Below are 12,619 nucleotides of genomic sequence, written 5' to 3' on the forward strand. Positions count from 1 at the left end.
CTGAAACTAGAGCCAGGAGGACTAGGTAGGTAAGTCATGATGCAGTATGCTGGGGGATGGGGGATAGGGGTAGCACCGTGAAGGACATTTTTAATGTGGCTTTTGTAAATTCGCATATTTTGATGCCCGAAAATTCTGTTCTCCATGGCCTGGAGATATTTATTTAGAGATGTGTCAAGTGCCATGTGTTCTGGTAGGCTGCTTAAAGCCTGAGATGGACAGTAATGCATGAAAAGCATAATTTTTAAACTTTGCCTAGGGCATCCAAATGCCTTATCCGTGATCTGCCTGAAACTTGCTCTATTCCCTCACTGCCCTGCCCCGGCCCTTGCCGATAGAGTAGTCAGGCCTATTGCTCCGCCTCTTAGAGGCATCTGTCCCCTTCTTTTCAATCACACAGTCAGTACCCTGATATTTACTTTGTATGTATTTTGTACATATTTACATGTTATTTCCCCCCAGCAGATTGTAAGTTCCTTGAAGGCAGGGATTATTTCATTTTTATCTTTGGATCCCCAGCCTCACACTGTAACTAGCAAGTAATGGGCCAAGGCTTCTTAACTTTTTTTGCGTGTGACGAATCCCTTTGGCAGGCCGGTGAAGCCCATGAATCTTTTTTCAGAATGATGTTTTTAAAATGCATAAAATAGAAAGCATGGGATTAGAAAGGAAACTGATTGTGTTGAAATAGTTATATATCTATATACATGTATTTATTTTTAAAAAATTTGCATGAACCTAGATTAAAAATCCCTGTAATAAGTATTTAATAAATTCTTATTGATTTATTGATTACACAACTACTAAGTGTTGGAGCAGAAACTTGGAGTCATACAAGTCCTAGATTCCCAAGTTGAATCAGATCATTAAAAATGATGATAAGAGCAGCTAGCATTTATATAGTGCATACTATTATGTAAGCGCTGTATAAATATGATCTCATTTGATCCTCACAACAACTCTGGGAGGTAGGTAGGTACTATTGTTATCCCCATTTCACAGAAGAGGAAACTGAGCCAGAGATTAAGTGACTTGCCTAAGGTCACACAGCTGGTAAGTATCTGGGGCCATATTTGAACTTAGTTATTCCTGACTCCAGGCCAAGGGTTCTATCCACTGTGCCACCTAGAGGCTTTTTCCTTTGCTCTTACATTTCCATGATGTAACTTTTGTAAAGTCTGCAGCAGTCTTTTTCAGGGGTTTTTAGGAACTGAACAAATAAGTTTGTGACATGGGGCATTTTGTTGAATCTGGTTTAGAAACCAGAAGAAATGACATAGGAGAAAATAAAATAACCTTCATTTCCCTTTTAGCTGTTTCTATCATGAAGTATGTTTTGGTTCTTAAGATGTCTTCCTTGCCTATATAAAATTTCTGCAAACTTTGGGCTGCAGCAGAATTTTGCTGACTGTTTTCCTTCGGGGCTGAGATCTTGATTTGAGCCTTCAGGCTCAGCCAGTCCCCAGCATCCCCATGAGATTTGGCTCATTAGGACAAACATGTGACTCATAGAGAGATTAAGGGGAGCTTGTCACTGACACTGCAGAGGACCCATTAATGGCTCAGAATGAAAGCGTGCAAGTCGGGACTGCACCTTCTCCTTGCAGTTTGGTGAGCCATAGACAGGCTTTTACCCTACTTGTCAGAGCCTCTATTTCCCTTTGGGGTTATAGTAAAAAAAGTATTTTGAAAGCCTAAGATGACAGGCTCCCAAGAGGTGTGTGCCTTCATTACTCTCTTAATGGCAAACCATTAGCTGTTTCTTCTCTATTATCTCTAATCTCTCAGCCTCTTCTCTTTAAACTTTTTGTTTGCATCTATTACATTATAGTTTCTATTATAGATATGTGTGTATTTATTTTGTTCTCCCACTGTTCAATTCATTTAACATTTATTAAGTGCTTACTGTATGTTAGGCACTGTGGGGAATGAGAAGCTTAAATAAAGCTTGATCCTTTTCTTCACAGTACTTAGGGAAGATGGCATATACTAAAATGACTGTAATACAAAATAATTATATATTTATAATAATATATATTTTAATATATTTTTATTCATATAAATATTTATATATATATATAAAATAATAATGTAAAAATAATTTGTAGTCTAGAGCTGGAAGGGATCTTGGAAGTCATTGAGTCTAACCCTCTGACTTTACAGATGAAGTTCAAATGAAGTGACTTCCTCGAAGTCATGACTCAGGTAGTAAGTATCGGAGGCTGGTTTTAAACTTAGCCCTTCCAACTCCAGGACTAACATGCTATGATAAGGGCCTGTGAGGCATAGTGGATGGCTCTATGGACCATAAATTTCAAGAGCTAGAACTGACTTTGAAGGACATTGAGAATAACCACCCTCATTTTACAGGTTAGGAAACTGAGTACCAGTGTGTGACTTGCTGAAGGTCACACGGCTAGTAGGTATCTGGGGTGGGACTTAAAGGTTGTTGTGAGGGTCGAATGAGGAAGCTCAGGTGAAGTACTTTGCAAACCTTAAAGTGTTTATCATTATTATTATTATTATTAATCTCTCAATGTCTCAGACAACTCCCTAAGATCATAAGCAGCAGAATGTTGCAGTCTGTATTGGTAAGAGGGAATTTCCTGACTGGAAGTTCCCTGTTTCTGGTATAGGTATAGCCACAGGTCTGGACTAAAAAAAAATGCAAGCAAAGTTCTATATAAAATACAAGGGGGAAGGTGGTTGTCTCCTTGAGGAGCAGGAAAGACTTCCCAGAAGAAATAGCATTATAATTGGATTTGAATGATTAAGTAGAAATTCACAAGACAAAGGGGAGAAGTCTAGACAATCTAGGCATATGGAATATTGTGACCTATGAGATATAGAGACAGGGAAAGTGGGAGGTAAGTTTGAGAGACATAGGCCAGGCCCATTTGGCCACAGGGTACAGGCTACATTGGGGAAGTTGTACGAGAGTTGGGAAGGCAAAGTGTGGCTAGATTATGTAAGTGTCTTGAATGTGACACAGAGGAATTTGGACTTTACTCAATAAATGATAAAGAGTCACTAAACATTCTTGAATAGTGATATGACCAAATCTTTGCATAAGGAATCAATAGAGGGTAGATTTAGACCCAGAAGAGACTTCAGGGCTCATTTGATCCAACTTCTTCGTTTCACAAATGTAGAAACCAAGTCCCAGAAAGGTGAAATTAACTTGCCAAGGTCACATAAGTAGCAGAACCAACACACTACCCCAGCTCTTCTGACTTCAAGTCAGAGGCAACTTGGTAGTACAAGGCTTGGAGTGAGGAAACTCTGAGTTCGAATTCTGTCTCAGACACTTAACTAGCTATGTGACTGTGGGTGTCATTTAACCTCTGTCTGCCTCAGTTTCTTCAAATGTAAAATGAGGGGGTTGGACTTGCCTGCCCCTCAGGTTCATGCCATCTCTAAATCTATGATCCTATGACTAAATTCAGGGTCTTCCCCCACTATTCTACAGCTTACCACTAAACTAGTGTGAAGGGTGTTTTAGTAGTAGGAGGTAGATATGGGAATATGTGGAAGATCCTTAGGCATAAGGGTCTCATCCTTTTATCTCTATGTATTCTCAATATAACTCAACAGTGTGACCAGGTAGCCAAAATAATTAATGTGATCTTAAATGCATTAATAAAATTATAGTATCCAGAAGGAGGAATACAATCATTTCACTGTACTTTTCCCTGATCAACTTACATCTTGGAGAAGCATGTCTAGCCACTTCTGAAGAGGGATATCCACATCCTGGAGCACATCCAGGGGGTCAGTGTGCCTCAAATAGTGAGGGGGCTCAACCCCATTCCATATATAGAACAGTAGAAGGACTGGGATTACTTAGCCCGTAGAAGAGAAGTCTGAACAGGAAGGACATGATATCTTGCTTCAGATATCTGGAGCTATCACCTGGAAAAGGGACTGACTGTTTTGCTTATCCCCAGATGGCTAAACTAGAGCCAATGAGAAGGCAGAATTTGGCTCAACAATAGGAAAATCTAAATAAGCAGGGCTGTTCCAAAATTGAATGGCTGGGAAGCTCCTCATCACTTGAGAATGTCTTCTCACCATTCCCAACCCTCTATGAAATTTTTATTTCGTGATCTATCTATTCATTGACTATTTCATTCATTTATCTATCCATTAATTTATTTACTTGTTTATTTGTCTACTCATTTCTCTATTTTGACACAAATTTATTCTGTTCCCTCCCCCTACTTCTTTCCTTCCACTGAACAATTAAAAAAAAAAGCCTCATAACAAATACGCACAGACCAGCGAAACAAATTCTCACATTGGCTCTGTCCAAAAATTGTAGGTTTCGTTTTGCATTTTAAGACTGTGACCTCTCTAGCAGGAAAACTTCATCTCTAGCATGTTTATCTTCAGTCCTCTGGCATTAGAGTTTATTATTGATTGCATTGATTAGAGTTCTATATTTTTTTCGAAGTTGTTTTTCTTGATGATGTTTTTGTCTTTGTAAAAATTGCTCTGCTAGTTCTGCTCTTCAAGGAAAGGCTGGATGGCCATTTGTTTGGGATGATGTAGAGGGAAGGTGTGCTTCAGGTAAGGGCTGGCCTACCTAATGAACTCTGAGGTCTCTTCTAAGTCTCTGGGTCTATGAGTCTTGGCCCTACTGTCTGATTTTGGGGCCAATCACTTTCTACCTCTCTTAGCCTGTTTCATCATCTATAAAAAGGAATAATGAGAACTAAATTACCTATGTGTTTTGTTTTTGCATTTTTTGAAGATCAAAAGCAGTAATGTATATAAGTACTTTGTGAATCAGAAAGTGCTTGGCTGTTTTTTATTGTTGTTGTGGTTGTTGTCCTCACAGCAAAACAGGAAAGCAGGAATGGCAGGTGTTTTTTAACAGCCCCATTTTCCTGATGACTATACTGAGTCTCAGAGAGATGAAGGGAGTCATGTGAGGTCATGCAGCTTGTAGAGCCAGAGCTGGAATTTAGATATCCTGTGATCTCATGTGAACAGTAAACGCTAAATACTCCTGGAGTTTGAAAGAGGAAAGTTGTAGCAGAGGCAATTAAGCAAAATAAGGGGAGGTAGCCTGTGAACTAGGCTTCAGAATAGGGGTCAGATTTTGACAGGCATATTGAAGAAGGGTATTCCAACTTGGTGGGGATCTGCTTGGTGTAGTGAATGGCAGTATCCTCACCCGGGCTCCAGGATTCCAGCTTTGCCGCTCACATCAGCAACCGGCTGATGACAACTTTACAGGTTGTGGAAGTGATAACCTTGCTTTCTTTGTTGGTTCATATTTCAGCCGAGCAAAGTCAGAACAGAGCAGCCAGAGTGAAGAAAACCTGGGTGAATAATGTCGACAAAGACATCCTCCTTCCTTCAGAGCTGCTGGGTGTCATGGAAGAGCAAGAAGAAGATCTGGGCGGGCAGTCAGATTCAAGGTAAGAAAAGGCCTATGAAGGGAGGGGCCAGTTGTTGGTCACAAAGCTTTGTCTTTGAATTGTCCAAGTGTGTGCCTGACAGCTGAGATAGAAGACGGGATGGTGTCAAAAGCTGCAACATGTGGAGATGGAGGAACAGGTGAGGGAGGAAGGAAGAAAGAGACAGAGAGAGAGAGAGAGAGAGAGAGAGATAGTGTGTGTATCTGTTAAGGAGGTGGGAATTAGGGCAAAGATAGAAGGCTAATCCTATTTCTAGGCAGTGTCCCACTGGCTTGAGTTTGGAGCAGACAGTGTCCCAGCACATGGAGGAATGGAACAACGAACAATTAATTCCCATTCGTGTCAGTCTATGACCACCTTTCATGGCTTGTAAATCTCTTAATGATTCCAGGATTTAGAGCAATGATGCTCTTTCAGGATCATTAATGACAGCACCTTTGTCTAATTCTCTGTGGACGGTCTGGCTCTTCAAAAGAGAAAAAGCCTATTAGGTGAAATACACATGTAAGCTGTGGTTATTAAGGGACCGCTGAAAGGAACATTATGGGAAATGGGACTTTTTTGGGAGGGGGCAGAACAGGGGGTGGTGGGAAGAGAGTGGTCATGATAGATGGACGTGATGGCTCCAACAAGGGAAGTCAGTTCTTGATTATGTTCAATACTGTTTTGAAGATGGAAGTAGTTCCTCGTTTCATGGCCTTGTTTTCCTATGATTTTTATGCACCATGCTACTACTAGACTTGGAGTCAGGAGAGATCTGGGTTCTACTCCTGCCTCTGATATTTGCTGATACTTGCTGTGTAACCCCGAATATTGGTTACTTACCTTTGATGAGCCTCAGTTTTCTTACCTGTAAAATGGGGAAAATAAAAAGCATTTATTATAGTATTATTGTCCTATCATTCCATGAAGCTAATAATTGGGCATTTCGGCTTTTTTGTTTTTATTTTCCTCAAAAGGAACTGATGTGGCTCTGAAGGAATGAGGATTAGAAGAAGAGCCACTCACGCTTGTATAGGGCTGGTACCTTGTGACATAGGCAGCACGATCATTCAGTAAGCATTTATTAAGCACCTACTATGTGCTAGATGGCTCAGCGGATAGAACACTGGGCCTGGACTTAGGAAGACCTGGGTTCAAATCCAGCCTCAGACACTTACTAGCTGTATGACTCTGGGCAAGTCACTTAACCTCTGTTTGCCTTAATTCCCTGGAGAAGGAAATGGGAAACCAGTCCGGTATCTTTGCCAAGAAAACCTTATGGACTGTATAGTCCATGGGATCATAAAGAGTTGGACATGACTGAATGACTCCAACAACAACAACATCAACAAATGTGCCCAGCACTGTGCTATGCGCTGAGGCCGCAAAGAAGGGCAAAAGACAATCCCTGTTGTCACAGAAGTATTATTACCCCCATTTCATGGGTAAGGAGACGGAGTCTCAGGATGGTTAAGTAATGCATCTATTTTCTACAGCCGTTAAATGTCTGAGTCAGGATTTGAATCTGGGTCTCCTGACTCTAGTAGGCGAAGGACTGGGACTGGACCTGTGATTTTACTGGTAGGGAGAACTCCCCAAAGAGAAGGCTCTATCTTAAATTCAGCTTGGCACCTTACCTGCAACATATTGTCCTTTCTAGAAAGTTGTCTGGAGTAACTTGCCCAGGGTCCAGTGGGTAGAGATGTGTCTGAGACAAGACATCTTTAAGGACCTGAAAGGCTTTTATTCTAAGAGATCTGTTTAGCCCCAGCCAAAAGAACTAGGAGCAGTGGGTGGAAGTTACAGGGGCAACTTTTGGCTTGATATGGGGTAAAAATGCTTCCTACCAACGCATGAGCTGCCTTGAGAAGTAGTGAGTATCTTGCCACTGGATGTCTTCAAGCAAAGACAAATACAACAAGTGTGTGGTTGTGGGGAATCTTTTTTTTAAGGTACAGGTTGAACTAGATTGACACTCTGAAGTTTTTCGATTCTATGATCTATAGATATAATTAAGTGAAAGTGTGTCTTCTCAGTATGGCATGGTAGAAAGAAAGCTGTCCTGGGAGGCAGAAGACCTTCAGGTCTCAGGTCTCCAACTTACTAGCTGTGCAATTGGGAAAGTCCCTTAATTCCTCAGAGATGAATAAGATGAGGATCATAATGCAGGTACTCCCTCCCTCGTGGAGTTATTGTGTAGAAAGAAATCAATTTATAAATCTTAAAATACTAAAGAAATGTGAGTTGGCCTTGCTGCGTCAGTATAGGTCTAGTGTTGATTGTAAACCTACAAAATCCTGGTGACCTGGAGACTGGGCAGAGCCAAGCACACAGTGTCCTGGGATGCTCTTGGACTCCCAAGACTGAGGGTGGGGGACTGGGGGAGAGGGGAAGGTGGTACTATGTGCTTAGCAAAGGTGTCATGGCCGTGGACCAGACCCAGGCCATAGATACAAGAAAACTGCCCTAGGTTTAGAAAGTTTGAGAGCTTTTTAACTGGTTACAGATACGTGAACTCTACCATTTTCTCGTATCTTCTGTTAAATTTATTCTCTCTCTATAAAATAAATACTCCTCCCTGTACTCCAAGCAAGACGACGCAGATCTGGAGTTATAGAGAGGTGTGAGGGACGTCCTGGCAGCAGCGGTGCAGAGGGCTCATTTGTCCATCCAGCAAATATTAAGCAAACACTTATTATGTGGAGAGTTTATGCTAAGTGCTAGGAGGGATGCAAAGTTTCTGTGAAACAAGGAATTTACAGCCTAGTAGAGAATAAGACACATACAGTATAGCTGTCGTACGCACTATGACGTGAAAAGCGTGTGAGTGCAGAGTGGTATGTGAGTGCCCAGAGAAGATGGCCATTACTGAGGAGCAGGAAAAGCTTTATGGAGGAGGAGACTCTGAATTGAGCTCACTAGTTTGAAGAAGAGGAAGGAGACCATCCCAGGCACTGGAGGAAAGCGTAAGCCCAGAAGTCACAAGAGCACAGAAGGTTTCTAAGGGAGGCAGAGTAATCTCTAGTGTCTGGAATATTAAATGAATGGAGGGGAATCAAAGCAGATAGATAGCAGGACAAGCAAGCAATAGCCTGTGAGTAAACATTAAGTGCCTACTACGTGCCACCACTGTACTAAGTGCTAAGAATTCATATGCACGCAATCTAGTCCCTTCAAGGAGCCTACATTTTCACGAGGGAAGACAACACAGAAAGGGGAACTAAGAAGTGGGGGTGAGGTGGCAAAGAGGAAGAGTATGAATTCCCAGTGCATCAGGTAAAGAGGAGGAGGATTCTAGAAAGAGTCCAGGTGTGAGTGGACAAAGAAGAAGCGTGGCTAGCATGCTTCTTAAAATGGTGGTCAAGCAGGAGTCAGTCACCAATGAAAAGGAAAGGGCCCCAGGACAGAGATTTCTTAGAGTGGCAATGTGACAGGCAAAGAGGAGGAGGATGAACGCCAAAAGGTAGAGTAGCATCGGATTGTGGAAGGCCTGGAATTCAAGGCGGAAGAGCTTACACTTTACTTGAGAGGCGATTGGGCAGCAAGGCCAGGATTGGTAGACCACAACCTGCTCAGAAACATTTGGCCCGTGAGGCAGGAAAATCTGTGGACCTGCCATGACGTTTTCCCTGAGAGTCTGAATTAAAATCTGTAGCAGGATCTATGAGTCTCTGGCTCACTAAAGGAAAATTTACGTGGAAATGAGGGCCTGACTGAGATTATGCGGTCCTGCCCTGAAACTTTTGTGTCTGCAGGGTTTTCTCCCTGGTATTTGTGGGGATTCCCATTCTGGCTTCAGAAGCCACGTTTTTTCAACTTGGGTGACGTATTTGCCAGTACCTCGTAACTGAAGGTTATTTATTATCCTTTTAAAATTTCAAAAGGTCTAACCAGCTTGTGGATAGTAAGCCTGGCTGCGGAGGTATGCAGTGTGTGTGTATCAGGGTCTCTGTCCAAAAGGGTGCATTTGAGGGATAATGTTAAAGTCTATCTCTTTCCATCAAATTCAATTAGGGTCCCACCTCCTGACCCCTCCCCTACCTATTGGAAAGTGATTTCTCTTTCATCAGATGCCTCTTAGCATTTTCCTGGGCCTCCCCTCTCCTTTGCTTAAGTGCCCGGTACTTGTTAAGCACTCTGTAAATGGCTTTTTATTCATTCATCTCACTCTACCTGGCAGGATAGTTACAATGTTTATACTATATCATATGCTCCTTGTAAGCAGGATCTGTATTACATATGTATATATACACACATATAGACCTATGTGGACTGAGAAATAAATCAATTTGATAAACCTTGGGGGTGCAGTGGATAGAGTACCAGGCATGAAGAAAGTGCCAGGAAGATCAGAGATGAAATCTAGCCTCAGACACTAACTGTATGACTCTGGGCAAGCCACTTAACCAATGCTTGCCTCAGTTTCCTTATCTGTAAAATGGGGTTAGTAATGGCACTTCCCCCCTAGGATTGTGTAAAATGCTAGCACAGTATCTGGTACAAAGTAAACACTATATAAATGTTATAAACCTTCAAGCATTATCTAAATGTAGGTTGTTACCTGTTTCCTTCCTGACTCAAGATAGATGTGATGTTGATTATAAACCTGTAAATTGTGTGTGTATATGTTCTACACAGGGTATCCCAAAAGTCTTACTGAAGTTTTAAGCAACTTAAAGCAAAATTTTATATACGAGTGGGTGTGTATAATTATCTTTTCCTTTATATCTGAACATTCACTGATTCTTTCACTCCCCGGGGTGGTGCCATGGATAGAGTGCTAGGCCTGGAGTCAGGAAGATTCATGTTCCCGAGTTCAAATCTGGCCTCAGACACTTACTAGCTGTGTGACCTTGGACGAGTCGCTTAACCCTGGTTGCCTCAGTTTTCTTATCCGTAAAATGAGCTGGCGAAGGAAATGAAAAACCATTCCAGTATCTTTGCCAAGCAAACCCCAAACGGGGTCACAAAGAGTTAGAACCAACTGAAAACTACTGAACAACAAAAATTATATATGTATATATGCATATGTATGTGTATGTGCTATAAATACGTACACATGTATGTGTGTGTGTGTTTGTGTATATATACATGCTTACACATAGTAGATAGTATATGTATATTGTACATTCTAAGTTTAGGATTACCTGCCTCTTCCCTCCTCCATTATCATGGACAAATGAGAGCCCACAGAGTTGATTTTGCCTGATTGAATTGAATGCATCAAACCTTTATTAAGCACCTGCTGCATACAGAGGCATAGTGCTGGCTGCTGGGGTCAGGTCACAAGGACACTGCATCTCCATTACTTTGGTGACTGGGGAAAGGGGTATTCTTGGTTCCCTGTGCCTTTCTTACCACTATGCTTTTCCACTGCAAGTTAAGGAGGGAAGAAAGATTGGCATGGTGGAAAAAAATGAGAGAGTGAATCCCGCTTCTGCTATTTTGTTGCCTGTGACTTTTGACAAGTCATTTTCATTTTCCGGGCTTTAATTTCCTCCCCTAGAGAATGAGTGAGCTGGACTAGGTGACCTCGGAGGTTCCTTCATTTCTTTTATCTGCACATCATTCAGGTAGAGTCGTGGTGTTCGGCTCGGTTCTGCCTGTGTCTCTGGGTGACTTCAGTCATCTACTTCTCAGTCTCTCATCAGTAAGTCCGGCCTGATAGCCTGGCTGAATTGACTCACCAGGATGTTGGGAGAGTAAATAAAATTTTATATGTGCACCATTTAACAGTTCTTGGGAAGATAGGAGCTATATAATTTGAGGATCTTGTATTTTAATTATAACCTGAGTATAGCATGGATTAGTGGGGGAGGCATTAGCTCAGTGGAATGAATCCTGAATTTTTCTAAGTCAGAGGCACCAAGATCAAAACCCCAGCTCTGCCATCTGCTCCCTGGGTGATCTAAGCAAGTCATTTACTTTTCCAAACCTCCGCTTCCTCAGTTATAAAAAAAAGTGGGTGAAGTTACTGAGATGACCTCCAGAGTCCATCTGGGCTTTCCCTCTGTGAGCCTAGTATTTCATGTTAAAGGGCCAGGCACCTGTAAATAATTTGTGTGGGTGGATAATCTCCCAGAACTGTGAATTTTGTCTCACTTCCTTCTTTCCCCCTCAGAAACTAACTTAATTTACATGGTATTGAATTCCTGTGATACTTTCTCACATAAACTTTAACCTTTGTGAACTGGGTGTGTGAAGTGTATTTGGGGAAGCTTACATTTGAACAGAGTGAATTTTAATAGAGTGACTCATTATCTGTCAATATTTTCTTAGCCAAAAGTTGAGAGTTAAGACCATGATCCAATCACAGGTAGAAGATGGAGACTTCAGGCTTGAGGGGGGCTTTTCTTAAGAGGCTCCTTGACCCAACTCTTCCTAGTACTGGACATGTTGCTGGTCTCTCATGTGGTGCCATGGCTTTTGAAGAATCAAATTCTGCCAGTTCCAAGTGTTTATTCAAAGAGGGCACAATTAGTTCTGAAACTTTCGAGGTCCATCTGCCAACATGAAGTCATCTTTGCTTACACAGCCCGAGTAACCGGGAAGTGGCAGAATCGAGGGATAGTGTTCCACCTAGAGTAGCAAAGTGAGAATTTAGAATTTAGAATGATCACATCTAGGTCTGTTTCTCTCAATTGATTCCCTCTGTTACTATGGCTGATTTCCCCAATCTATATTGCCTCAAATGTAAAGTGGAGGGAGAGTCCCAGGGGTGTTCTCTTTAAGGAATAAATGGAAAATAAATAAGAAATAAATGGAAAAATTCAAACTCTTCCAAGTACCATGGAAGTACCTCATATTGAGAGAGGATCTCTTCCAACGTGGACCATAAAACTGACAGTAAAGTATGAGAAGTTCTTTGTCATTAGTGGAAGAGATATCCTAACCCCAAGTGAGTAATAACCCACTTTGGACTCCTGGATAATTTTAGTCTAGGAAATGAGTTTAGTACAGCAGGCGAGTGGTCCTTGGTGGAGATGCTACCTCTCTGGTAACTGGATCTCTTGATGGCAGTATTATTAGGGAGACCATCAAATGAGAGCTGAAGACGTGTTTTACCTCTCTTCATCCATTCATTCTTTCATGTCGTCTTTTCCAATCAGAACACGAGCTCTTTGCCGGAAGAAAATGCCATCTCCTTTTTATGTCTGTAATCCTAGTGCTTAGCTCAGTGCTAGGCACAGTTGAAAAACATCTGTTGTGTT

At 41.7% G+C, this 12,619-nt stretch overlaps 1 protein-coding gene across 1 annotated transcript in view; it reads left to right on the forward strand.

Moving 5' to 3' along the window:
* Positions 1-12,619, forward strand: part of SYTL2 (synaptotagmin like 2) — a 105,145-nt gene that overhangs the window by 23,189 nt on the left and 69,337 nt on the right. The window contains exon 3 of the mRNA XM_036746030.1: positions 5,288-5,426. Coding sequence (XP_036601925.1) covers positions 5,288-5,426 — 139 coding nt within the window. The remainder of the gene's footprint in view (positions 1-5,287; positions 5,427-12,619) is intronic.

Source organism: Trichosurus vulpecula, chromosome 2 (genome assembly GCF_011100635.1).
Source record: "Trichosurus vulpecula isolate mTriVul1 chromosome 2, mTriVul1.pri, whole genome shotgun sequence".
NCBI lineage: Eukaryota > Metazoa > Chordata > Mammalia > Diprotodontia > Phalangeridae > Trichosurus > Trichosurus vulpecula.